Source organism: Peromyscus maniculatus, chromosome 10, assembly GCF_049852395.1.
Source record: "Peromyscus maniculatus bairdii isolate BWxNUB_F1_BW_parent chromosome 10, HU_Pman_BW_mat_3.1, whole genome shotgun sequence".
NCBI classification, from domain to species: domain Eukaryota; kingdom Metazoa; phylum Chordata; class Mammalia; order Rodentia; family Cricetidae; genus Peromyscus; species Peromyscus maniculatus.
The window spans coordinates 1,427,244-1,455,153 of NC_134861.1; the positions used below are offsets into that span (position 1 = coordinate 1,427,244).

Sequence of the window (27,910 nt, forward strand, 5' to 3'; positions counted from 1 at the left end):
TAGAAAAATAAAAATATACATAGTATGATGATGCATGGGTAGGTGGGCTTGAGTTTTAAACTGTGTTTTTAGTAGTACGGTGAAATCTCACACCCTCCAGCCCAGGAGACAGGTGAATCAACTTTGTGCAGTGTATCCATGCTGTACACACTATCTTCCTACCAGTTGCCTAGACATCTAAGTTATTGGTAGACTATCACCATATGGTAGTTCTTGTGTTGAAGTGACCCTGACACACTACCTTATACTTTACCCACCTCCCATCACCTCATTGTGTATCTTCCATCATCACAAGAGAATAAGGTGTAATAAGATCTCTTCAGAGTGAAAGAGAGAACACATTCACATAATTCTCAGGACAATGTATCATTAACATCTATTTTATCATTTGCTATTGCTGTTAGTCTCTTAGTGGACCTGATTTATAAATGAGACCTTGTCCTAGTAGGTAGCTATAGGGAGAAAACAAACAGCATATTTTGTTGGTATTCAGGCCTCCACTGACTTCTGCACAGCCTGGAAACTGCAAGCAGATTGCAGAATTGGAGTCACATCTAGACTGGTCCCTGAACCAGTATCCTGTAATTCTCCAAGAGATAAAAGAGTACCAGGATCCTGCTGAGATATTGCCAATTCATGCACTTGAGTTGGGCTCCTTGGACATTGCTGGAGCATACTGGCACTCAGAAGGTTCTGGGAAGCCAAGCAGGAATGTGCAGCTGGACTTCATGATTCCAAGACAGGTCTTTTCTCTGTGGGCATTGGTTAGCCTTCCCTGGGCTGGCAGCACTGCAGGGGACCATGTATGCAGCAGCTGGCTTGGCAGTAAGATGTTTGGTACCAGCACATTGCTGTGGTCTGTATTACATGGCAGAAAGCAGGACCCACTCATCCTCAAGAAGGACAGACAGAGGGTCAGGAGGTTCTGGTGGTGGAGCTGGATGCAGGAGACAGGAGGCAATAATGGATGTCCAACCAAAGGCAGTGCCTGAGCAAAGATGAGGAATGAGCCAACAATGGAGCCGCCTTTCCCTCCTAGAAGCTGTCTTTGAGCTGGACCAGAGCTATAGAGCCAGGGGAAACCTAGTGGGCACAGTGTGTAAAGTACCCACTGCAGAGAGAAAGATGTCAGGGGAAGAGCCAGAGCCCTAACCCCCAGGCAACCCAGTCCCTCCTGGCAGTTCCTAGCATGAGGGGATGGGGAGCCTGGGTTTTAGGAACCTGAGAACCATTTGATCCCAGCTCTGCCAAGCTAGATGGGCGATCCTGGCAAGTCCCTTACCTTGTCATAGCTTCTTGTGGCTGCAGAACAAATTTTCATGAGCCAGAGTTAAAACCACAGAGAAGCTGCTCCTTGAAGTTCCAGAACTGGAGTTGAGATAGCAAGGTGTAGTAGAGCCATGCCTGTTTGGAAGGCTCTGAGAAGGATCCCTCCACATTTTCCAGATCCAGGTAGCTTGTGATACCTCACTCCATGCTCTACCTCCATCTTCCCATGGCCATCCTGTGTCTTAAATCATCCCTCATCTATCTTATAAAGACATTAGTCATGGAATTTAGAATCAAATCTAAACACAGGATGATTTTACTATGAGACTCTTCATTTCATAATGTGATGGCATTCACAAGCACTGGGGCTGGGACTTGGGGGGCTGCCACTCAGCCCACCCCCCGCCTCTTGCTTTCGTCCTCATCACAGAGTGCCTTCTGCACCTGTCTCGCTGAGTGGTGAAAGGATTCAATTTATGCACAAGCCTTGAGAGCAGCTGGCAGTCACAGCGCTGTCATTCATAAGCAATGCGTGCCAGGACTTCGTCAGGTCCCTGACTCCCACCTGGCCTCCGTCCAAGCACTGTGATTCTGAACCACTCAAGCAGCTGTACAGGGATTATGACATCAACGGTTCTGTTCTGTCATCAGCCACAAGAGTGCAGAGGGAGGGGGAGTGGGGATCAGCTTCCCTGCAACTGTAAACATCTGTCAACCACCACTCACAGCAGCCTGGCAGCATCCATCTCCTGCAGCTTCTACACTGAGTCTTAAGTGTGCTAAGAACTATGGACATGACAGGAACTCGCAAGAAGCACCAAGGAACACTTGGTGCCCCCTGTACCCAGGGTATACCCGTGAAGCTATCACTAGACCATAGTATCCAGGCCCTGGGGCTGCATAGTGTGCAACCCTTCCTTTCCCAGATCCCCCAGGACAGGAGAAGACAGACAAGTAGATGGATTGTGTGGATTATAGTAGAGAAAAGTAAATTCTCAGAGGTTCTAGCTAGCTGAATGGCTGCCTTGATGATGGGATTGAGTAAGGAACTGAGCTCACTGACTTTGGAATCTGTCTGATCTAGGGATGGGTAGGAAAGGACGTACAAAAACAAAGCTGAAAATTCAGAACCTACAGTATTTGAAGAAAGCTAACCCACAGGCCTGAGGAGGGTGGGGTTTGGGGGGGTCTCTAAAGCTCTGTTGTTTGTAACTGGGCGGGTGGTAGGATGACTGATCATGATAGATAAGGGAGAAGTTCGGGTAACAGTAAGACTGTCATTCATAAGGCTTGAGGTTTAGAGAGTGCGCAATGTGAGCCAGATGTCCTGCAGGCAGCTGCTCAATTATCCCAGCCATCTAGCTTCATTTGTATTGCTGTGATAGAACACCCTGACATAAAGCAGCTTTGGGAAGCAAGGGCTTACTTAAGCCCACACTTCCGGGATACAGTCTATCACTGTGGGGAAGTCACAGAGGCTGGAGCTTGAGACAAGAGCTGCTCAGGCAAGAGCAGAGAGAAATGAGTGTAGGAATGTTCACTTGCATGAGCTCAGAATAGTTCCTTCACTCATACAGCTCAGGACTTTTTGCCTAGGGAATGGTGCCACCCCAGTTGGCAGGATCTTCCCACATCGATTAACTTAGTTAAAATAATCCATCCCCATATGGATGGTCCCTCACCGAGACTCTCCTCCCACATGGTTCTAGGCTGTGTCAAGTTCACAAAGCTAATCAATACACCAATGGATAAACCATAATTACTGTCCACATTTGCCAAAACAGGCAAGGACAAAAGGGATATGTTAAACTTTGCTCCAGCCAAACCCCATTATCTTACTGTTTCCAACATAGCCAGTTGGGTCTTCAGTGAAGAGAAAGAAGAAAGAGAGAAAGAAAGAAAGAAAGAAAGAAAGAAAGAAAGAAAGAAAGAAAGAAAGAAAGAAAGAAAGAAAGAAAGGAAAGAGAGAAAGAAAGGAAAGAGAGAGAAAGAAAGAAAGAAGGAAAGAAAGAAAGAAAGAAAGAAAAGAAAGAGAGAGAGAAAGAAAGAAAGAAGAAAGGGAAGGAAGAAAGAAAGGGAAAAGAGAGAGGAAGGAAGGAAAGAGAAAGAAAGAGAAAGAAACAAAGAAAGAAGGAAGGAAAGAAAGAAAGAAAGAAAGAAAGAAAGAAAGAAAGAAAGAAAGAAAGAAAGAAAGAGAAAGAAAGAAAGAAAGAAAGAAAGAAAGAAAGAAAGAAAGAAAGAAAGAAAGAAAGAAAGAAAGAAAGAAAGAAAGAAGAGAAAAGAAAAGAAAAAAAGAACAAGGAGCCATTTTCTCAAACTCATAATTATATCTCCAGTGTGGTAGAACATGTCCCCATACTGAAAGGACGTTGGTCAGACAGGGACTTGGCCATAGTAGGAAGCACTACTCAGCTTTCCTTGTCTTATCTGTGTGACTTCCTCATACCCACAGCTCTCTCTGAACCTCCTCTGCCTCATCTTAAAGGTGTCCAATGGTAGCATGTCCCCAGAGGCTGTGGTTTCAAGGAAATGGAAGTTTATGGTTGAGAACACCCCACAAAAATGCCGAGTGAGTGGAAAACAAAAGCCAGAGCAGAAAACAGACAAAAACCAGTTGGGATCTGATTGCTCATCAGATTTAAGCTCCAGATTCAGAGTGGTTGTATACTCATGAGAATCCAGCCACCTTGCCCTGATCCAATCTCTCCTCACTGTCCCAAGTGCCACATGAAGTCCTGACTGCTTCAGTCACATGTGTTGCTTCCTAGAACAGATGGGGGACTAAATTCACATAACATCAAATTAGCCATGCCAACTGTGCCATCCTGGGGCGGGTAAGCACCTCCACACTGTTCTTCAACCTTCTCTTCTATCCCGTTTCAAAAATACTTCCTTTGCCCTACAGCAGCTGCTGTCCCCCATCTCCTGTCTTCGCCACCAGAATTCCACTCTGTCTGCTCTCGGTCTGACTTACTGCCTGGATCATTCCTGAGCATGGCGCAGGCGCAGAGTGCCGTGGCGCAGGCGCAGAGTGCTCCGCATCCTTGTAACTGGCCATCTGGCCCATGTTAATACAGAGGCAGAATATGGAAGCAATCTGTGCTCAGGTCTTACTTTCCATTATAGGTGTGAGTTATGCTAGGGTCTCCCAACATGACTCATGCCCATGCACCTCCCTGGCTCTTACCATGGGGACACACACTCAGCCCCTTTCTGCTCTGGTCCCAAGCCTGCTGTGGCTCCCCAGGGGCAGTTGCTGATGACAGTGGACAAAGTACCAGCAGGCTTGTCTCCCTATGCCCAAGGCAGCATATGACTGATATTCTCTTTGCCTTGTCATTTGCAGCCCCAGAAGTCTTCCAGGTATACGTGGATGGAGGCCCCGGGTACTCATACCCTGTGGACTGGTGGTCCCTGGGTGTCACGGCCTATGAGCTGCTACGAGGTTGGGTAAGTCCTGTGGAATATGATGTGGCGGAGGGAGCATCAATCTGCAAGGTTGGTGAGATGCCAAGAGGAGGTACAGGACCAGGATTCTAGCTACCCCTCAGGGAGTTCTGGCCCAGCCATTCACTCTTTTAATAGGGAAACAGATCCTTCCTCCCACCCAGGGAAGGAAGTCACAGAAGGTCTATGAATGAATGACCCAGGATGAAGCATCCTAGCCTCCTACTTTACAACTCCCACCTCTGAAATGACAGTTGCCCACTTGACTGGGTGTTCTCTCTGTTTTTTCTCTTTCATTTCTCCCCCCCCCATATCTTTCCCAAATGCACAACCCAGGAATCTCTAAGGATGATCTGGGACAGTCAGTGCATGTTTTTATTTTTGGCTCGTTTTCACTCAATTTCTGAAGATGGTGGTGGCATCTAACAACCAATAGCTCATATTTTTATTCAAACCAAAACTCTTGTGACCAAACTACTTTTGGAGTGTGTTTTCTTTACACAAGTATTGTTGGGAAATTATGTCATCTCAATTCCCGGGCCCACGATTTTCTCAGTCATGTTACAGAGATGTTTTGTGGAGCTGGTGTTAGAGGACATTCGCCCCTGGACCTGTATCTGTGGCTCCATTGACCAAAACAAAACTTGTTAATCCCACTGTCTGCAAGTCTGACATGGTTTTGCATTCATCTACACATATGCATATTCATGATAACAGAGGGCAGCTTCCATGAAGGCAGGATCTTTTTTATTATTATTAATTAAATGTTTTCATTTATTTTACATCCCAACCAAAGTTCCCCTCTTTCCTCCCCTCCCATTACCTCCCCCCCCCACACACACACACATCCACTCATCCGTTTCTGTTCAGAAAGGGGAAGGCCTCACATGGGTGTCAACAAAGCATGGCATATCAAGTTGAAGTAGGAATAAGCTCCTCCCCTTGTATTAAGGCTGGCAAGGCATCCTAGTATGAGGAATAGGTTCCCAAAAGCCAGCCAAAGCATTAGGGACAGCCCCTGCTCCCACTGCTAGGAGTCCCACAAGTAGACCAAGCTACTCAACTGTCACATATATGTAGGGGGTCTAGGTTGGTCCCATGCTGGCTTCCTTGCTGTGGGTCTAGACTCTGTGAGCTCCTATGAGCCCAGGTTAGTTGTTTCTGTGGGTTCCCTTGTGATGACCTGAAGGCAGGGTCTTGGTTTTTGTGTGGGCGAGAATCTTTTCTCTAGGATAATGGGGAATGAATGAATACTTCTTGAATGAATGAATGATGAAAGCAGCCTGTAACTGACTTTAGTTCAGCCAACTTTTTTTTTTTTTGCTCTTGGACTCAATTATTTCCCATGAATTCCTCAAAAACTTAATTAAGGTGCATGGCATTTTCAGAATGCAGCGAAAATGAGAACTTGTTTGCTTCCTTGGGCACTGAAAGAAAGACTCCGTGCTCTGTGGGCTCACTTGTTTCTGGCAGGTGCTTTTTGGTTCTGTGGCCATCAGGGGATGTGAGCATTCCCAACTCCAGATGAACCAGGATGCTTGTCCCCCAGAGGCTGTGGTTTTATGCCATCCATCATGCAGGTGACCTTGGTACACAGTGGCCCTCAGCAAGAGGAAGCCTGCCAGCAGAAATGATGCTGGCTATTATTCCTCAAGGGCTGGAACAGTTGCCAGTAATGGCTTGGCAAAATGCCCCAAGGATGGAAGAAAGCCTGCTTCTTCAAAATTAAGTTCCTCATTTCTTATTCTTGTGAGCTTTTTACTCAGAGACCACTTTCAAGGGAAGAGAGAGAGTCGCAGGGCCAGTGAAGGCCTTTGGTACAGGGACAATGAAACGATGTACTTCCAAAAAGAGCACCTGTTAGGAGCTGGGTGACCTTTCTCCCAACTGTCTTTGCATGGCAGAATTGCCCATCCAAGGGGCAGTGAGTTATGGTATAGCTTGCTTTCTGGTGTTTATACTGGAGACCACTAATTTAGTCAAACGGCCAGTCCAATGGCCCCTCACCTTCTTCACTTTACTTGTAGACTGTGGACTGAGAAATCATGTTTCTTCCTGGACTTTAGTTGCCCTGGTGGTGACAGGGTTCTAACAGAACTTGCTTCCCAAAGACAAAAGAAAGTAGTCATGAGCTTTCCTGTGAGTTCTAGGAGCTTAGAGTTGGGAGCTCCAGGAAAGGCAGGTGAGGAAGTGTGCTACTAGTGTGGCTTGTCGGCCAAGCTCTCAGACATGCTCTGCATCCGACAAAAACCAGCTGTCTCCCTCAGAAAGAGCTGGGCACCAAACAGGAAAAACAGAGGGACCTGGTCTCCTGTGCAAGCAAAGAGAACTTATTTATAATCTGGGCAAGGGGAGATGGCTTCTCTTGAACTCAGAGCAGAATCTCAGCTCTTGCCCTACAAACCTGCCTTGGTGGGGAAAAAAAACACCCAGGTGAGCACCACTCATGCTCATAGTTCCCACAGAGCAAGTTTCTGTCAGCTTGGAGCTTTAGTAACAGAAAAGGCAGAGTGGAGTGAGGAGGAGGAGGCGTAATGAGACTGTGCCCCTGGCCACACCACTACAGAAGAGACTTAGTGACCTGTGTGCAGACACTGTCCCTCCTACCTGGATGCCACCCTGACAGATATCACCTTTGTGATCCAGGGGGCTCCTTACCTGCAGAGAGAAGCCACTTCACATAGCTGTAACTGACAGGGAGTTTCCCTTCGCATTCAATGGAGAGCTGCTTCCTTCTAACAAGGAGAGCGGCTCTGAGAAGAACCTCACTGGCTCATCAGGGACCCCGGCGGTGACCTTAAGCAGGGCTTCTAGGCAGTCAGATCCTCTGTCAACCTACGTCATACAGTAACAGTCATTCTCCCCAGCAGGGATGTGTGGAGACTTAACGACCTAGAGATATAAATTATCCAGCACAGCGTGGCACCTGGAGATCAGCACTGTACAAACCCCAGCTTCCTAACTTCCACAAGCCTCCCACCCAGAGTGGCCTGCTGTGACTGTCCCAGCTTGGGCACCCTTCACACACTACACAGGCTCTGGGGGCAGAGGCTGGCTGCCATCTATTAGATGATAGAGCTACAGGTGTGGGGACATAAATGCTTCTCCACACTGTAATTCATGCTTACCTTGTCTGAGCCCTGGCTTCCTCATTCATAAAGGGAGATAATGAACACAGTCACCTTGGAGTTGGGGGAAAATGTGACCAGAGCCCTGGCAGCCTGGGGCTGAGGGGCAGAGTGCTGATGACGATGTCAGCATATAGCAGAATGGTGTCACAGGAGCCGTGGATGCCGCTTGGGCATTGAGGACACAGTTGGGAAGACCCTGAGTGACATCTAAGCTGGCTCGTCTGTGATTTGTCGGCAACAGTGTGAGCAGGACAGAGAAGAGACTGAGGTGGACTCAGCTGTCACTGGACCCTGCCACCTATCATAGGATGGGCAGGGGACTTACATAAAGAGCCCTGGGGTGTTGGGGTTGACGAGGTGGATGGTACAGTGCCACCACCTTGGACTTAGGCAGCGAAGTAGCAAAGTGGTAACTATATTGAGCACCATGTATTTCCAGGTTCTGCTACAAGGGCAGATGTAGTATATGAGGCTCAACCCCAGTGATGTGGACATTTGGGCTGGGTCATCCTTTGAGGTAGAGACTGGTCATGAGGTGATCTGCAATGTGGCTCTACACACTGGCACTAGAAGAAACCTCCACTACCCAGTTATGACACCCTGATATCTCCCAGGGGCAAACTGCCCTGGACTGAGAGCCTCTGCCATTGGTGATCAAGAGGACTGAGTGACGCCTTCCTGGGAGACCACAATGCAAGGGAGCTCTCTATAGGTAGAAGGTGAGGCTTGGAGACCTAGTCAGGACCTCTTAGGGTGACCACCAACAACTTGCCTCCCTGGGTTGTCCTTCACCTTTGGTTCCAGCTAGCACCTTTTGGGGACTGTAAGTGAAAATATTGGGGTACAGAGAGGTTGAGTTAATAGAGGAAAGACATCTGGAGCACCCTGTACAGAGGGCCTCAAGTGCAGGACCCAGAACTGCCATGTGCACCCTAGTGCATGGCTCGGCCTGAAGCGGGGAGGGGCAGCTGCCGACTTGTCTCAGCAAAGCAGACAGAGCACAGTGCCTGGAGATGGGAGCCCAGGCGGCAATTCTGCTCTTTCCAGGGCACATCCTGGGGTGGTTCTGGCTTTCTCATCAATCCCCAGACTTACAGTCTCTGTGAAGATCATCCACCAGTTCCAGAGGGAAAATATTCTCAGGCTTTGGAGTTTCAAGTTGCCTAAAGGACAGTTGTTCTGAGTAAAGAGATTAGAGGACGTCATGGACTCCGATGGTCTGCCAGCCCCACTCTAGGCCTATGTCAATTCTCTTCCTCTATGTCTCCTATTTCATGGCAAATTGCCTTTTTTAAAAAATGAGTTTCCTAGAATAAAGACATACCTGCACTCTGGAAAAAGTGACCCAGTCTTCTGCTGCTGGAAACCACTTTTGCCAGCAGGCCTCGCCATCACTTACCCTTTAAAGACAGCGGCTTCTGAGTCAGAGAGTCCTAAGGACAATGAGAACAAAGCAGTAGTGAAATCCAGTGCCATGAGAAGATGCGATATGAGCTATAATACTCGCTGTTTAACTCGGAGGAAGGTCTGTGTCTCCATGCCCACCCAAACTGAGGAGGGCTGAACCTGGAACCTGGGCCTTAGGAACACCTTTGTCACAGTTCCCCAGACCCTTTAAATGTCAGTCAAGCACTACCCATGTATGAGAACCTCAGTTTGATCCCCTAGAATCTCTGTAAAAGAAACTTGGGTGCAGTGGCAAGTACCTGAAACCCCAGGATTTGGGAGGCAGGAACTGGAGACTCACAGGAACTCTCTGGCCAGCTAGCCTAACCAATCTGGGGAGCTCTAGGTTGAGTAAGAGAAATCAGGTAGAGTAAAAATGGAGACACTCAGTCTCGACATCTGGCCTACACAGAGGCACACCACAAACATGCATATATACACATGCATGCATGTACACTTGAATACAGAGTTCCCGTGATTACCGCTAGTGTTGGTGTAGCCAGTCTGCTCCTTCCAGGTGTGGGGAGGATTTTAGATATCAGAGAGAATCTCCTTGGAGGTTGGATGGAAATGCAGAACTCAGGAGAGCTGGTGAGTGGCCAAGACAGTAGGAACTCAAATGTCAGTGACATAAAGCCTGCCCTTTGACCTCTGGCTGATCCCTCACCTGGGTTTCTAGAGAGAGCAGGCAAAGAGCATCAGAGTCTCTGGGAAGCCCCATCTCTGAGCCTTCGTTTCCTGGCTTTTAAAGTAAGGATGGAAATGGGGATGTCTTGTTCCCTGGCATCTTATGTCTCCAGTGTATGCAGAGGCATTAGTGGTGGTGGAATAAACTAATGAAAGGCTAGACGTGGAAGAAGAGTCCTGAATGATCTACAAACCCAGCTCCAAGTCGCCAGCCCATGTCCAGTTGGTGGCTTTGTGCTCTGGTTGTCCCATCTCCTATAGGGACCACAGAGCACTCCTGCTCTCACAGCCTGAACTCCATAGGCTTCCTCCCAGTATTCATACACACACAACTCACATCTAGTGGAGCAGTGATCATGCTGCTCACTCATAGACCTGCTCAGCCAAGACAGGAATAGGTGGTGGCTGACCTTCCAGCAGGTGGAGGCTGTGACTAGAGGTGCCCCTGTGGGTGCTCAATGGCAGACACCAGCACCCCAGTCTGTGACTGCAGGAGCAGAGTGAGTCATGCCTCTCCCACTCACAGACAAGATGCCCCAGCCACCTATGGCCAAGACAGCATCTCCATGCCCTCTTTTTGTACTGCCCTGCTGTGAGAGAATTGTTCATGGCATCTTGAAGGGAATATGAAGCGTTACCCATCATCACACAGTCTTCAAACAAGAGGATCCTGCCTTCTCTAAGACATTCTCTCTGATTCTGGCATTGTCCTTTATTACAGAGGCCGTATGAAATCCACTCGGCCACACCCATTGACGAGATCCTCAACATGTTCAAGGTGGAGCGTGTTCACTACTCCTCCATGTGGTGTGAGGGGATGGTAGCCTTGCTGAAGAAGGTAGGAGGTCTGGGGGCCATGGAGAAGGGACAGCTAGTGCACTAACACCCAGTAACAAATGCTGCCATGAGGTCATACACAGATCACGAAGCCCAGCATAGTGCAGTGTGTGACAGCATGGCCCAGGCTCTTTCCAGCTCACTGCAAGTTCCTAATACAGAGAAATAGCTACTGAATTGGGCTGCTGGCCTGCTGGGCCTTAAGAATTCCTAGTGGTGGGAATTGTTGCTAGTAGAATGAATACTGGATCTCCAAGCACAGACCCAGCTCTAAAAACATCAGGTTCACTCTCCACATATCAACCTGCTAGAAATGCCCACCCCAGGCCTTCTGAGTGAGACATAGAGGCTTGGGCAGCTACCTATCTCAGCCTGATTCCCATGACTTCTGAGGCCTCTTCAGTTCAGCACAGGCAGGAGATCCAGGTGTCCCCTTCTGAGGTTCCCCTCCAGTTCTCAGGTGCAAGGAAAGTATTTCATATGGCAGGCACAGCAATTTTTACTAGTGTGATGGTGATAGCAGCAGCCTTGGGGGAGGTCAGTGTGTCCTGGTCTCCTTTCATCCCCACAAGCTAATAATGACAGTAGACCAGGGTCACTGTCCCTACAGGAGAGACTAGAAAACCAAGACTTGATAAAACAAAATGATTTAGTCTACACCACAGAGATGTTGCAAGGCAGAAATGGGATTAGTACCCAAACCATCCACATTAGTCTCAACTGTCATTCCAGAAACATCTTAACTATACCCATGGAGTGATCAGGACCACAGCACGTGAGAGACATCTGACAAGGACCGTGTCTGCCAATTAATGCATCCTATATTTAGGGGCTTTCCCAAAGCAGTGGTTATAGATTTAAACAGGCTCCTCTTGGATGGCATCTGGGAGTTAAATGTTGAAAACTGCTGTCCTGAGAACAAGCTGATGCTCCTGGGTGCTCCAAGGCCCAAGCTTCCGACTCACTGGGTTTGCTGAGGGGCCAGGCATTGGCAGTATGGAAGGCTTCAAGATGACCCCAGTGAGGAGCCAGGGTTAAGAGCAACCAACTGTGGGCACCCATTTAAAGTAATTTGACTAATTAGCAATTCACCAAGATGTTATAACTGTGTTGGGGCTGGAAGATGAGATCCGAAGTCAGGACAATGTGATGGTTAATACTGTCACCTGGGCAGATCTGAAATCACCCCAGATAAAAGCCAATGGTCATGTCTGTGAGAGAAGTTCTGGGCTGGGCTAACTGAGATGGGAAGACCCACCCTGAATGTGGGTGGCAGCCCTCCAACAACTAGCGTCCTGGACTGAATACAAGGAGGGAGCTGAGCACCAGCATCCATTTATCTCTGCTCCCTGTGGACACAGTGTTCCCAGCTGCCTCACACCACTGCTGCCATCCTTTCCCCACCATGATGGACGGTACCCATGAGCTGTGAGCCAAAATAAGCCCTCCTTTCCTGAAGTGGCCCTTGTTAGGGATTGCCACAGTAATGAGAAAAATGACTGGGAGAGAAGGGGTGATGGGAAGGGGACCCCTTCTTGTTGTCACCAAGTGACACGCTCCTTTTTAACACACGCCAGGTCCTTACCAACCCTGTTGAGGCTCACCCTGGCCCTGTGCTGGGAGTGGGGGAGCCGCCACCACTCCTGCTCCAAGGCAAGGAAAAGGGCTGATCTCAGGAGGACACCAGGCCATTGGCCATTCCCTTTAGGTGGCCGTCCCAGGGCTAAGCCCTGTCCTGCCCAGTTTAGACTGGCAGTCTTTGCATCTCGAAAACTAGAGTGTTCTAAAAGGCAGTGCAGGGGCTGAGGAGACGGCTCATTTGGCAGAGTGCTTGCTTTGCAAGCATGGCCACCTGAGTTTGGATCCCCAGCACCCAACTAAAAGTCTGGGTGCAGCAGTGTGCTGCACTTGGAAGGTGGAGACAGGAGGCTCCCTGAGGCTTGCTGGCCAGTCTAGCCAAATCCATAAGCTACAGGTTCCATGAGAGACCCTGCCACAAAAAAAATAAGATGGAGAACAATTGATGACACAGCAACCTCTGGCCTCCACATACGCATGCACACACATGCATGCACACACATCTGCATATATGTATGCATGCAGAAACAGACAATGCAAAGCAATGCCCTGTGGGGGCTTTTTGTTGTTGTGGTTTGTTTATTTTGTGTGTATGCATGTTCTGTCTTCATGTATGTTTTTTCTACATACATGCCTGGTGCCTGTGTAGGTAATAAGAGGGTGTCACAGCCCCTGGAACTGGAGTTACTAACAGTTGTTATGCCCATCTCTCCAGCCCCTCTGAAGCTGATTTTGCACTCTAGCTCCTTTAGCAGAAGCTGGCCTTCAAGAAAAGTTAAAAGTGAACCACTCACTCAGGTCACAGAGGTCACCTTGTAACTTGTGGGGGAAAATTCCGTTCCACTCTTGTGAAACCAAGGCAGAAGTCCTAGGATGAGGCGGCCAGCCTGTTCTTTACCACTGAAGCTTTTGTGAACATCAGGGATAAGTTACTTTTTAGAGGACTGGCCCCAAAGAGGGGCATGGAGGCTGGAAACTTAGTCTCTCCCCAAGAGTCACCTGCCAGATGACCTTAGAGAAAAGAGCTGACCTTGAAGTCCCTCCCTCGCTTTAGGAGTGTATTTGGCACTGCAGAGCTAAGCCAGAGGGTGTGGGCCACTCACTGCCCAGCATGGCATGCAAGGATGCCCTACGTGTTGGGTGAGACTCCATTTTCCACGTCCATGCTCGCTCAGGTGGGATGCATCATTCACAGAAGTGCCTTTGCCCTCTGACCACAGCTGCTGACCAAGGACCCCGAGAGCCGCCTGTCCAGCCTCAGTGACATCCAGAATATGGCCTACATGGCTGACATGAACTGGGATGCAGTGTTCGAGAAGGCATTGATGCCCGGCTTTGTGCCCAACGTGAGTCATACCACCCTTCAGCAGGTCCCCCCCCACCTTGGTATTAGGCATGACCCCTGCCACTGACTGCTGAACTCCCTGAAGGTCACAGAAGTAAGGTACCAACAGATACCTTACTTACTGGTTCACTGAGAGCCAACATATTTGGACCGGATTTCCAAGGTATGCTTCTTGCACTGGACACATGGGCTGCTGAACCTCCCTGGGCTCTCCGGCCCCTCGAAACAGGTGTCAAGGGCTGTGTTAGCGCAGATGCTGGTTGGTCCAGGGAGATTGCCATCTTCCTAAGAGCCCATCCTCACTGGCCTCATCTCAGAAAGCCCATGACAATGCTCTAGGAGGCACTAGAGAGCCTTGGTGCATCGCTGTCATGTGACTGTGGATGTGTGGGTGATGAGAGCCAACATGGCTGAGTGTGCGCTCAGTGCTTGCTTCCTTCTTAGAACTTCCCGTGCTTTGGCTCCTAGGAGCTTCACAGCAGCCTGAGAGTGGATCTTCTCAGTGTTCTGGGTGAGGTGAAGTAATTTTCCCAACATGACCTGGGACGAGGTCAGCAGAGCTCTGCAGCTTGAGTGGGCGAATGAGTGGATGGCAGGCTTGAGCCCGAGTTCAAGCTTTCCCTTGGGAGAGGGCAAATGCTGAAGTCAAGTGTGTGCAACAGGGAAGGGATTCTTAGCCACGTTCAAGAAGTCAATGGTAATGGGAGAAGCCCGGGCCCATGGGACTCACAGTAGAGCCTGACAAACAGAACAGAGGTTATTGTGTGTACGAGTCCCACTGAAAGGCAGGGTGTAGCCCCATATGTCATCCTCCCCTGTATTCTCATGCCAGCCTCATTACCCTCACCTTACGGCTGTGGAAAGAGAGGCTTGTGGAGGTTTAGTGACTTGTGGTGGAAGAGCCAGGATGTGTCCCAGTTCTGCAAAGCCCGATCTTTGCAGTGATGGACAAAATAACCACAAGCCATGCTCTTTCTTTCCGCTTTCCTTCAGAAAGGGAGACTGAACTGTGACCCCACGTTTGAACTTGAAGAAATGATTCTAGAATCCAAGCCGCTTCACAAAAAGAAGAAGAGGTTGGCCAAGCATCGATCCAGAGACAGCACAAAGGACAGCTGTCCCCTGGTGAGCCCCCAGGGGGGATCTGTGGGGGGAGAGGGAGATGTTTGTTCTTAGTCAGAGGTACATCTCACCCCACCCTTCCCCTTCCCCCTCTGTGACCTTGGGGGACTAGTGCCAGGGCTCCCACTAGAAGCCAGCTCTGGAGACCCTCACACTCCTTGTGTAAAATGGCGTCATACTGGGTAAGAACGCAGGCACATCCTCCATATGCTTCAAACTGCTTTGGGATCCCTTCCGTCACTTGACACAGTGCAGATGCTGTGCACATCGGTGTTGGGCATCATTCTTTACCACAAAACTCACCAGTGCAGGCCTGACTGCAAAGGGCACAGGTAAGACATGGTAGATGATGGACACTCAGCTGGGGCTTTGTGGCACAGGTAAGGAGGGTGATGCACACGTCACTTCATTCTTGTGGATTTTTGCACAGTGTTCAATGCACTTCACATCTTAAGTTTTGCTTCATGGAAACTTCTGGAAATTTTGTTTTTTAACATTTTCAGACTGCAGTTGGTTTCTCAATATTCAGACTACAGTTGGATCTGGGGGTCACAGAGGGCTGACTGTGGCATTTTTTTTAAGTAAATGAAATGCCTTCAGCATGCAAATAATCTCTTACAGTGCACATCCATGCAAGGATGACTGGAGAGGGAGTGCCCACACTCTTACCATCCACACAGAGAACCCCAAGAAAATAGAGCGCACCTCTGTCCCTGTGCACCTTGTATGAGGGGGTCTATCCTGCAGGGGGACACCCCCCTACCCGCTCAGGCTGCACTGTGACAGTCCATCGTGGTGGGGAGGGCGTGGCAGCAGGGGTTTGAGGCAGCCGCTCACACTGTATCCACAGTTAGGAAGCAGAGAGAGAGGGATGCTGGTGCTCAGCTCGCTCTCTCCTTTTTATTCATTTTGGGGACCCCAGCTCATGAGATCGTGTGACCCACATTTAGAGTGGATCTTCCCACCCCAGTTAATCCAGTTTAGAAACTCCTTCACAGCATGCCTAGAGGTTTGTCTCCTAAATTGTTCTAAACCCCATGACATTGTTCTAGCCACCACTGTCTCTCCTGGTCACATAGTCAGGCTCCTTCACATTCGACAACAACATAAATCGGAACTGTGGGGAATATGGGAATCTTTCTTGATTTTTTTTTTCTCAGCCAATGAAATAATCAGTTTCACCTACACCATCATTTAAAACTACAATCCCTCCCTGGGGTCAACCCAACCACACCCTGCTCACTCCTCTGCTTCTCATTCCTGTGGATGTTTTATGCGTGCACTCTGACCTTTTGACTATTTCATCATTTTTCTCTTGTGTCGCTAACCATCACACAATCTCAGCTCACCTGGCTTCCTGAGGATTCCCTGGCTGGCAACTCCATCATCCCCTCCGTCTTCACATGGCCTCTCTCTCCTCATGCAAGAACACCAGTTATTGGCGTCAGCCTCCTTAACTTGAAGACCTGATCTCAGATGAAGCCATGTTCAGATACTATGGCTGAGGGACTGGACATACTCTTTGGGAGGCACAACTCAATCCACAACATCCCCTTCCCCTATAAAATACAGATTTTTTTATTTTTTTGCAGTTAACCTTAATATAAAAAATGAACATAACCTGTGATGCAAAAATGCTTATTTTAGTCCTCTAATTTTAAAATAAATGAAACCATCTTGCCAGCCTCTGGAAGTGCCACAGGCCCATGGCCCTGAGCTAGGCATCCAAAAGGCTCACAGAGGGGAACGGGCTTCCTTGCATCAGGTACCATCTACATGAAGCTTCTAGGGGTAATCCCCATAACATTCTGATCCTGGAAGGACAGTTGGCATGAGTATCTTGATCTGAACATCTCCTCTGCATCCTGAAGCTTGCTTGAGTGGCATCCAAATATGAGGGAGCCCCAATTCAGAAGCATCAGGCAGGTTCCATCATCCTAGAGTGGCTTCTATGGTTTTTATCCCTTAAAACCAAGAAACACATTTGTCTGTAGACACAGTTGCTGGCCCCAGCCACTGAGCTTGTTTCTAAGTCCTGAGTGGCCACAATTGCCGTTTAAATAAACTAGCTGTCCTTAGTGTCCCTCTGCTATATCCTCCTGACCAGTACTCTGCCATTTAGTCCTCTCCCTGTGCTTTTTGACAGAATGGACACCTGCAGCAGTGTTTGGAGACAGTGCGGAAGGAGTTTATCATATTCAATCGAGAGAAGTAAGTTCGCCTTGCTACACCCAGGCAGAGCATGTGCCCCAGGACCAAGGCCCCCAGCATACATGCAGTCACCCCTGCTCTGTCATCTATGGACCAAGCCCATCCCCCAGAACTAAGGGCTCCAGAGAAAGGTGGTCCAGCCCCACCAATAGTGAGTGACAGCAGCCCTGCTGTTAGAAGGAGGGCACAGTGGAGCAATGCCCATGCCCTGGAGGGAAGGATGCTTCTAGATTTGGAATTAAGAGCTGCGTTCTCATCCTCAAAGAAGTAGGATCTGCTGTTGGTATAGAGTGATGTGGAGCCATCAGAGGACCTGGCAGCAAGGTCCTTAGCCTCCCTGAGCTTCGTCAGCATGACCAAGTGAGAAGAATTATTCCTTAGGATATGGAGTCTGTGGCACAGAGCCCAGCAGAAGAGGATGTTCAGCAGGGAAATGAGAACTGTCATTGCTGTTGTTACTTGGGTTAAGAGATAAGGCATGTGGGAACTTCTACCACCTAGGCAGGTAAGGCATGGGATGATGTGAGTCTGGGAGTGGCTCCGCAGGGTCCGTCCACCTGCAGGTGCTCTAATTCCCCATCATCAGCTAATGGAACGGTAAAAAAGGAAGCCTGCTCAAATGGTGTCTGAGTCTCAGCACTTATGGATGGTGTACCATCCATCCCGGGTAGGGGTGAGCACAGGACATAAGCAGGACAGGGCCAGGCTTCCTGGGTCCCTAGCAACACCAACCAGAGTGGCAGCCTCTCCAAGGTACAAGACAATGCTGGGGAAAATAGACTCAGGGCCCCCAAAACTTCAGGAGGAAATTTCAGGTAGAGCCAGAGGTGGCTCAGAAGGCTCTCAGTGGTTCCCTGAGAACTTGGCACCTATGCCAATTACATTCAGGTTTCCATCACAGGAAAGGGAAGTGTGGTGTTCAGAGGGCAGCTGATCATGCTCATCTAAGCCAATGAAGGATAAGGAAAACACAGCCATCAGAGAGGACGTGAAAGTGGTTCCAGCCCAAGCACCATAGTGGGTTCTTCATAGTCATCTCCACCTACTTCAGCATTGATGCTCAGCACAGCCGTGTGTGTGTGTGTGTGTGTGTGTGTGTGTGTGAGAGAGAGAGAGAGAGAGAGAGAGAGAGAGAGAGAGAGAGAGAGAGAGAGAGAGAGATTCTTGCCTAAAATTACTGTTAAAACATTTTGGAGTTGAGATTCCACACGGCTTTGGGGGTACCCAGACCCCTATTCCTCTTCATGATGCAACCCCACACTGATTATAATTAACATTTTTGCCAATTTAGAACCATTAATGTGCTTTCCAAGTAAAGAAACCCAAATTGTGTGTGACAAATAATCTCAGTTGTCAGTTTGATGAGCTCTAGAATCATGGGGGATGGGTCTCTTAGTATGACTGTTGGGATTGTCCTGACATCATCAAATATCATTAAAGTAGGTGGGAAGACCCTCCCACTATGGGTGCCACCATTCCTTGGCTGGGCTCCTGAATACTATAAATGGAGAAAGGGAGCTGAGAGGCAGCTTCCATTTATCTGTCTCCTTCTTGACTGTGGATAGACATGACTAAATCCCTGAAGCTCTGGCCACTCTGACTTCCATGCTGCAATGGATTGTACCCTGGAACTAGGAGCCCATAAACCCTTGTTCCATTAAATTGCCTTTGTCATAATGTTTTATCACAGCAACAGGAAAACAAACTGAGACAGCACCAATGGGAAAAAAAGCATGTCAGCTATGGAATATTAGCAGGATTCTCTGAAGCAAGCACACAACACTGGCAACTTTCCCTGTGAGAGCTTTACGTTGTTTTCCCCTGATTAACTGGCTGTTATTTTATACCCAGGCTTCTTAGGAAGAAGCCATAGATTGGCACCTGACAGCCCTCTGTGCTGAGTTACCGTGAAGCCCCTCTGGATGAGGGTAGCCCCACATCACAGGGAAGAGCTAATATGGAAATAGAGAGATACTACCATAGCCCTGGGGACACTGAGGGATGCCTGCCACCAATAATAGCTGGAGGAGGCAGGAAGGAGCTCCCAGAGAGTTCCGAACTTGAAACCTTGTGAACACAATGGGAACCCAAGATGAGTACAGCCATTCTACCTTTCTTCTGGGCTGTCTTGAGCAAGAAGTGTGTTGGAGAAGAGGACATCATTGCTCGAGGCAGGCTGGAAATGATGACAAAAGAATGTTTTGTGTCTGAAGAAACAGACACAAGCTTGGCTGCCTCACTGAACCCAGAGAGAATTCTGTCAGGAATGGTGCCCAGAAAGCACAGCCTGGAATGTCAAAAATAGAGTCTTGTACATGAATCTGGGGCTCCGCTCCAACACATTGTAGCCCCAACCAGTTCTCAGGTCCTTTCCGCCCCATCCCTTTCACTACAGGAAGAAGGACTGGAGGAGAGTCCAGGAAGGCTGTGGGGGGCTCACTTTTAAATCCAACACCAAGGAGGTGCATGCACCCAAGGGCTTCAGTGGCTCCTAGATGCAGTCTTGGGATATAGGGACCTGGGGTTTGCTAAGACTGACTGGGGATCTCCAGAGGAGGCAAGAGCATTCTTGAAGAGTCTTGAGTTACCCCAACCAAGTCCTTGCTTTCCGCCCTTCAATACCTGCCCTCTATCTTCAACCAGATAACTGTGGCTTGATTTGCACACACCTTTCTGAAACCTCCTAACCGTTTCAACTCTGCTTTGATGAGGTCTGTGTCTGTCTGCCCATTTGTATTGTCTGTAGAGACAAGGTAGGTAGGTGTACAGATAGGAGTGTACATGGGGTAGAATGACACACAGACATGAGAGTGGATGGACAAATGGATGGTACAGTACATGAATGTGACCATAGATAAATAATATAGACAATCAGATTAAAAATTGGATGGGTAGAGAATGTATCTGTGGACTGATGGATGTATGGATGGTGTATCTGTGGATGGATGGATGCATGGATGCATGCATTGATGCGTGGATGGATGGATGGATGGGTTTGTGGATGGAAAGATAGAAGTTCAGATGCGGTGGGGGAAGCACAGGCTTCAGAGCATCCCAGAAGAACAGCCCACCTGTTTCCAGTCCTGGCAGATGGAGAAAGAGCAGGGGACAGCAGCCCCCAAGTCACTGTCCTGTGTAACAGTTTTGTGTCACTGAGTGTCACTCAGGCATTGCACTGGTGCACACATGTCTACTGAGCACACTCACACTCACACCCAGCTGCCATCTGGCTGAGGTGTAGACTCTGAGGCTCTGGTCCTGAGATCATCCACGGTACCCTGAACATGATAGGTACCAGCAGGACTTTTTTTCTTATACAAAAGGACTTTTGTTTTAATGAAGACCATGGTGGGTGGCCACCTGCTATGCCCTGTTTGAAAACAATGTTATGCATCAGGCCAACTCCATCTGAAGCCTGAAGCTCATATCTTTCTTAATAAGGTGAAACTTGTCTTTGGGTGTGTGTGTGTGTGTGTGTGTGTGTGTGTGTGTGTGTGTGTGTGTACATGCATGCATGTGCATGCATGTGGTATGGTGTACCTGCATGTGGAGGTCAGAGGTTGGTGTGTAGTCAGGATCTAACTGTCTCTGCCTCTCTAGAACTGGCATTGCAGGCCCCCATGTCCAGTGTCTTTTGTAAGCACTATGACTCTAGCCCATGCCTGTACAGCAAGCACTCTATAGACTGAGCCATCTTCTCAGCCCCTCTTTGGATTTTAAAAGACAAGCTCTTACTATGTATCCTTGACTTGCCTGAAATACTATAGCCTGGACTGGCCTCAAATTTACCGTGATCCTCCTGCCTCTGTCTTCCAAGAGCTGAAATTACTGATATGTACCATCCCAGGTACATATCAGTAGAAATTATTATTTCCAGACCCACACTAGTGACTTCCCTTATACCTATCTGATTCTGTTGCCTCCTGCACACCATAAGCCTCACTTTAGCTAAGTAAACAGTCTCAGAGACGCTAAGCAGCTTCACCAAGGCAACTTGAATGTTTAGAGCCTGGGTTTCAGTTGGGTTCTCTGTTGCCTTCTGTTCCTCCTATGGCTTGTACCATGCACAGGCAAGTATCAGCTGTGGGACAGTGAGTGAACCTGAACTTGAAGATCAGAGAGGGAGGGATACGGATATCTTCCAACCTGCAGCAGGTGGCCAGCTGCTAAGAAATGCAGTGTTCAGGCTCCTGCTCCCTGAGCACGGCTTTTCATGGAGTGTTCCGTCAGTCTGGTTGTTTGGCTGTTCAGGCCACTACCTATCTCCTCTTCAGCATAAGCTCTGTGAGGACAGAGAAGATGGTTTCTTTGTTTGCCAGCATTGCCCCTGACCCCAGGCACGGCTACTACTCCATCCACGGGTATAAACAGAATGAATGGTACATAGCTTCACCAACCAACTCTACTGGCTGTGAACTTGAACAAATTACATCTGCAAGGTTGGAATTATTATCTCCATTTTTATAGACAGAGAAACCGAGGCTCTGTGTATTAAGTCACTCACCGGGTATACCCAAGTGGAGCACTGGGGACTTCCACAGAATTATGGAGGACGGGGCAGATTCTAGCTGTCTATCAGGAGTCCCTCACAAGTGTATGGCTGCACCCAGCCTGCCATCACTAACCAGACCTCTGCTGTACTTGTTGCAGGCTCAGGAGGCAGCAGGGGCATGATGGCCAGCTCTCAGACCTGGAAGGCCGAGTAGGAAGCCAGGTCTCAAGCAAGCTACAGGATGGTCGAAACAACAATATCCTGACCCATACGTGCACCCGAGGCTGCAGCAGCTAAGCTCTCCATCCCAGATGGCACCCTCTCTGCCCTGACACCCAGAATCCCTCCTCTGTGCCCTGATGGTCCCCATCTCAGCCCTAAAACATCAGATGCAAAAAAAAAAAAAAAAAAAAAAAAGAGCTCTGTAATCAGATCTGGGGAGCCTGGACTCTGGTCCCTGCTTCCCACCGCTTCTCTGTGTGACCTTGAACAAGTCACACCTTCTCTGTGCCTCGGGTTTTCTGCATCTGTGGAAGGGGTTAAACAGCACTCTGCTCTGTCTCCAGTCACAGTGTTGTGAGAATCCGTTTGGACTGCACATATCCAAACTCTTGGGCATTGATAAAAGTGTTTTTACATGTAAAATATCTCAACATTTGCAGTGTCTGTTCTCCTACCCCCCCCAAATAATTTAAACCATGAGAACTTCACAATTTGGCCCATCCTAGCTGTTAGAGTGTACTTTCAACAAAATAAATAGCTGGCATGTTTGCCCCTCCTACGGAACTTCCAGGTTCCAAAGCAATCAGGAAGAGTCAGCCACAGACTTTCTGGTCTTCTGAAATGGTGCAGCATACAGACCAAGCCCAGGGGCTCCATGCTGCAGACGCACTTCTTCCTGACTCCTAGAAGGCCACCCCAACCTTTGGATTTTAGCAATCACCAACTCTTGCCATACCTGCACATCCCTGTACTGGATGGCACTCAGGTGCATCTCTGGTCATTTCTTCCTCCCACAGAATTTCATGGGATCCCAGAGAAGACTCATCCTGCAGAAGAACTTCAGTCCCCACCATCCTTCCAGGGTTTCCTTCCCAAGAAGGGTATAAAACAGGCCAGTCAGTCTGTCATGCACAAGCCACCTGGCTGGGGAGATGGCTCCGTGAAGCCTCTGCTTAGTCAACTGTAGAGGAAAGCAGGGTCACTCAAGAAGCAAAGTATTTTATGATGAGGCCAGGGATCAGTTGACACTGGAGCTGGGGATGCTGAAGCAGAGAAAGCTGGGGCTTTCAGCCAGTTGGCAGCTGCTGCCAAGACTGGAAGACCTCTGCAAGTCACGTGACTGCTCAAGAGTCAGTTGGCTCACTTTCAAACAGAAGGAGAAGGTTGACCTTTCAGAGTTGTTACAGGACTTGATAAGATCCCATGTGTCACACAGTGATGACTGACAGTCAACAACCATTTGTCTTCACTCTCATCCTCCTCCTCATCTTATCATCATCATCTTCTCCTTGATCCTCCTCCTCCTCATCTTCTCATTATCATCTTCTCCTTGATCCTCCTCCTCCTCATCTTCCTCATCATCACCGACATCACAATCGCCAGCCCCCTCCTCCTCTGCAAGAGGCGCTTTCTTGTTTTGCCGTCATGGTAGGTCTGTTTTCTGTGGACCAAGGATCCTCCAAGTTTACAGTTTGTTTTCTTTTCCCACCTGGAGCCTCTGAGGTCTGGACGTCCCTGCTGAGATCAACTGTTGTCACTTTTGCATCCTTTTCTGTTTTCTACTTTTCCACTGTGATTTGAGTCTGTCAGTGAGAGACATTTTAATGTATGGTAAGATTTTACACTTTTCTCCAAATAACAGCATTGTTCCCCGCTCCCTTAACAGAGTCCCTCCCCGCCCCCTTGTCCATCTCCTGCCCACTCCCTGTTTCCAGGCCCTGTCTGCCCCTCTTGACCTCCAGGATCTCTCAGCTGCTCTTCTCTACACTGTGACCTGGAAGTATTACAATTTCTTCTTGGGATGAGCTCATGAATGAGAGGCAGGGGTGGATGTTGCAGGGTGGGGAACCCTGAATTCTTGGCTCTGTTTAAGTCCATGTACTTTGTTTGGAATAAATGACTACTCAGACATTCCTTGTATAACTGCTCTTAATTCTGGGATGGGTGGGATGGACCTTTTTATTGATGAGGGGTTCAAATGCAATTAGAAGCAGAGATGGAGTGGAGGGGTGAGCTAGTCAGCTTTCCATCACTAGAGCAAAACACCCGAGATAACTAAGTTAGAAAGAGAAAAGGTTTCTCTTGGCTTCTTTCTTTAAGGCCTGTAGGGAGGCAGCACATGACGGGAGTGTGTGGTGGACTGACTTACGTAGGGAGACAGGGATCAGAAAGAGTAATGAGTACTCAGTGTTCCACTATGTTTCACAAGGGCATGCCCCAGTGACCTAAAGTCCTCCCTCAAGACCCTACCTCTTAAATGTCTCATTTCCTCCAAATATCACCATTCTAGGGCCCAAGCCTTTTAAACCAAGACTGTTGAGACATAAGATCCAAGCTACAGCAGGTGGAGTGTCATGTCAATGACACACTGACTTTTCCCACAGATCAAACTGAGCTTGGCTCTCCGAGCATCTCCTCACTTGACTATAATTCATGTTATTACCATATGTGTATAAAGAATCTGTCTTCAAGGGTAGAAATCCAGAAAATAGTGCACATAGACAAAACATGCTTTCTATTGTCCTCGAATTGCCACCTGGACCTCATATACATGGGGCGTAGGAGGCAGTGTCTTCCATGTTCATGGGCATCCTGACTTCTCACTACCTTCTGACCATCCGCTGCACTGGGATGACTTTCGGCTTTCATCTGTGTAGGTCATCACAACAATTTCTCAGAGGTCAGTGCCACCTCTGTCTAGTCTCCTGGGACCCATGACAACACTAATCCATGCCAGGCATAGCTCTTCTCTGTGGACTTCCATGAAAATTTCTCATAGTTTTCTCAGCACATACTTGGTAAAGGGGAAAGCAACAGTTTTCCGAGTGAATAAGATAGGGAAACCCAACACAAACTGTCTGTGCAGCACTTGCCTTGAGCAAGACCACCCCACCCCTCCCTACCTCCCCTGCACTTCCCAGGGCCTTTCTCTCTTTAATGCCATCAGGGGCTGGCCCTCTTCAGAGAAGCCTCTTCATGAGGCCCAAATCACAAATGAGTTTTCACTTCTCTCTCATCCAACCTCCATTCCCAGCGTGCATGACCTCAGCCCAGCTTTGGCAGAAGAGCAATCAGATTAAACACATGATTCCTCCTTTTGTGTGAGACCTGCCTTGGATAGCACAGAGAAACATCTACTCACCCCAGACAGGGGCACTGACCACAGACTGAAATAATGATTCCACTGAAGTCCAACTTGGTGAACCAGTGAATGTATCAGGGTTACTTATGGGACTCAAAAGCCCAAGACAGAGTGAGTGATGACTCATGAATTGCATGGTTTGGGAGCATTCTGCACAGCTGCAGTCTGCTCAACAGATGGGAGAATCTCCTCTCTTTAGCAGTCTCGGCTTTTTAACCCTGGAAAAGGAAGGGGCTCCTGAATCTTGTAAGCTTCAGGGACTTTCTGGAACTGTGTGTTGTTCACTTCCTTATACTTATGGCGCCTGTGGACTCCTCACCCACCCAGTTGAGTGGATGTGGGAACCATCATTCTAGATAGTGAGTGTGACACCATTTGACATTGTGGGTTTCTCAGAGATGATCTTTAAACCCCAAAGTCCCAGGTCCACAAATCTTGAAGACCTGAGACCACACTGCTAACAAGCATCCAGAACATGCAGATCACACTAGAGAGGAACCACACTGCAATGACAAGGACCTAGAGCCTCTGCTCTCATCCTGACAGGCCACCCTGCTGGTGTTTGTATAACCTAAGGCTTCAGTCTCCCTACAGTGTCAACCCCAAGTCCTTTCAACAGAGGCCTGTGGCCCAGAAAGCTGAGACATTTCCCAGTTGACCTGCATAGAAAACTTTTGCCACACTCAGTCTAGAAAATACCCCGGTGTTGCTGGAGAGCTTCTCTCCAGGTTCCACCAAGCCCCGCAGTCCCACAATCCACGTATAAAATAATCACTCAGACATTTATATTACTTATAAACTGTATGGCTGTGGCAAGCTTCTTACTAACTGTTCTTATATCTTAAATTAACCCATTTCTATAAATCTGTACCTTGTCACATGGCTGGTGGCTTACCGGCATCTTTACATGCTGCTTGTCCTGGTGGTGGCTGCAGTGTCTCTCCCTCCTTCTTCCTGTTTTCCCAATTTTCCTCTCTCCTTGTCTCGCCTATATTTCCTGTCTGGTCACTGGCCATCAGTATTTTATTTATATAGAGCGATATCCACAGCACCCTGGGGCCATCAAATTACAAATTCAGATGCCATCTCCCTATGAAAGAAAAAGAATCCCCCTGGAAAAGTCTGACAGGACAGGAGGTGGGTAAGTCATGAGGGTACCTCGAGAAGAGGACTAGTGTCCATTTTAAAAAGGCCGGAGGAGGCTTGTCCCTTCCACCCAGTGAGGGCATGAGGAGCAGGCCCCATGTGAAGCAGGAAGTGGGGCTTCACCACACGCTGACTCAGCCTTCGTCTTGGACTCCCCAGTTCTCAGGGCCATGCCAGACAACCTTCTCTTCTTCATAATCCACCAGTCTATGGGCATCATGCTACAGCAGCCTGAACACACATGTCGTATCCTGAGCTAGCACTTAGTAATTAAGGGTAGAGTTGGGGAGGTCTCACACAGACTTCTGAAAAGGATCAAGCAAAACCAAAGTCTCATCTTCCCACTCAGCTCTTCCCATCTGTCCCCAAGCCAGCACACCAGATTCTCAAGGAAGTGTGGGAACCAGTAGCAAAATGCACATCCAGATGCCTATATCATTATTAAGCAACTGGAAACCTGCTCAAAGTGTCAAGCAGAAATGGGAAGAACAGAACCCAAGCTTTAGCAAGGTCTCCGTCCTTCCTGGAACGTAACTTTGGCACCAGCAAACTCTGAGTAAGAGCCTAGAAGCCCAGCTGCTGGGAACAGTGGCTCCATTGATGGCCCAAGTCCTGACCCTTTAGAAGAGAAACCCTTACCTCATTATGGAGTGATGGGTGAGTATGAGGGACAGATAGGCCTGGCATGGGAAAACTCTCTTGTTGTGTTAATGACTAACCTCCATTAAAAACAAACACACATCTGGCATGCAATTCCAACACTCAGGAGGCAGAGGCAAGTGAATCTCTATGAGTTCCAGGCCAGCCTGGTCTACATAGTTAGACCGTGTCAGGAGGAAGGGAGGGAGGGAGAGAGGAAGGGAGGGAAGGAGGGAGGGAGGGAGGGAGGGAGGGAGGGAGGGAGGGAGGGAGGGAGGGAGGGAAGGACCATGAAAACATTTCAACCATAAAATTCCATAAAATACTTGACCTTAATTCACCCAAAGGATCAAGGTCATTAAAGGAGAGGAAACGGGAACTGGTTATGAATTGTCGGAGATCTGGGGGAAGTGACTGCTAAGGAAAGAGACAGCTGGTGGCACCGGAGAACAAAGAACAGTCACCAGATGAACACACTCCTAGTTCAGTGAACAGGGACTCGCTAATGTGAGTTTCTCCATTGGACACGTATGCCACGGTTATGTAAGAAACTCACCCTGGGGGGAGGTGAATGAATGGCATCAGGGAATTTTAATGCAGTCTCCGAAGCCCTTTGCTAAATCTAAAACCATCTCAATATGAAAGCCTTTGAAAATCTGCCCACAGACGACAGGGGCTTCCATCCACTCACCTCCATACCTTCTACCCTCATCCCTTGTTGCATCGTTTTTTGGTTTTTTTGTGGGTTTTTTTGTTTGTTTGTTTGTTTGTTTTTCAAAACCAAAATTAGAGTTCTACTCTGTAAGGCAAACCAAGTGGTGTGGGAGCTGAGACCAAGTTCCTAATGAAGAGCATCACTTTGTCACAGCCTGAGAGATGCTATTCCATGACACAAAACCCTCAGTCAGTCTTCCCTTCGAGGGGGAAGCCCAGAGACCAAACACACTCAGACAGCAAATGAGAGACACCCCCCCCACCTCAGTGCTCCTCAGCATGGCCCATAAAGCTGAAGAACAGGTGTGTACCAATACACACCAGAGGGAAATCGATAGCCACAAGCAGGGGTGCCAGACAGAGCTCCCCAGAGACATCGGCAATTCAAAGAAGAGCACAGAACTCTGAAAGATTGAAGCCATTTCCTCTGGCTTGCTGGAGAAGATATGACAGCCATAAAGCAACAAAACAAGCCGCCCTAA

General features: G+C 48.5%; 1 protein-coding gene across 5 annotated transcripts in view; it reads left to right on the forward strand.

The window, feature by feature from the left end:
- Window positions 1-22,247, forward strand: part of Stk32b (serine/threonine kinase 32B) — a 244,385-nt gene extending 222,138 nt beyond the window's left edge. For 4 of the 5 annotated variants that reach the window (XM_006985611.4, XM_076545682.1, XM_076545684.1 and 1 more), the window contains 6 exons: window positions 4,616-4,719; window positions 10,702-10,818; window positions 13,616-13,741; window positions 14,734-14,865; window positions 17,009-17,073; window positions 21,724-22,247. In XM_006985611.4, the coding sequence (XP_006985673.1) occupies window positions 4,616-4,719; window positions 10,702-10,818; window positions 13,616-13,741; window positions 14,734-14,865; window positions 17,009-17,073; window positions 21,724-21,862 (683 nt within the window). In that variant the 3' untranslated portion in view covers window positions 21,863-22,247. Of the gene's footprint in view, window positions 1-4,615; window positions 4,720-10,701; window positions 10,819-13,615; window positions 13,742-14,733; window positions 14,866-17,008; window positions 17,074-17,974; window positions 18,128-21,723 lie in introns of those variants that run through there. The other variant, XM_076545683.1, reaches the window with a different exon arrangement.
- The last annotated feature ends 5,663 nt before the right edge of the window (window positions 22,248-27,910 follow it).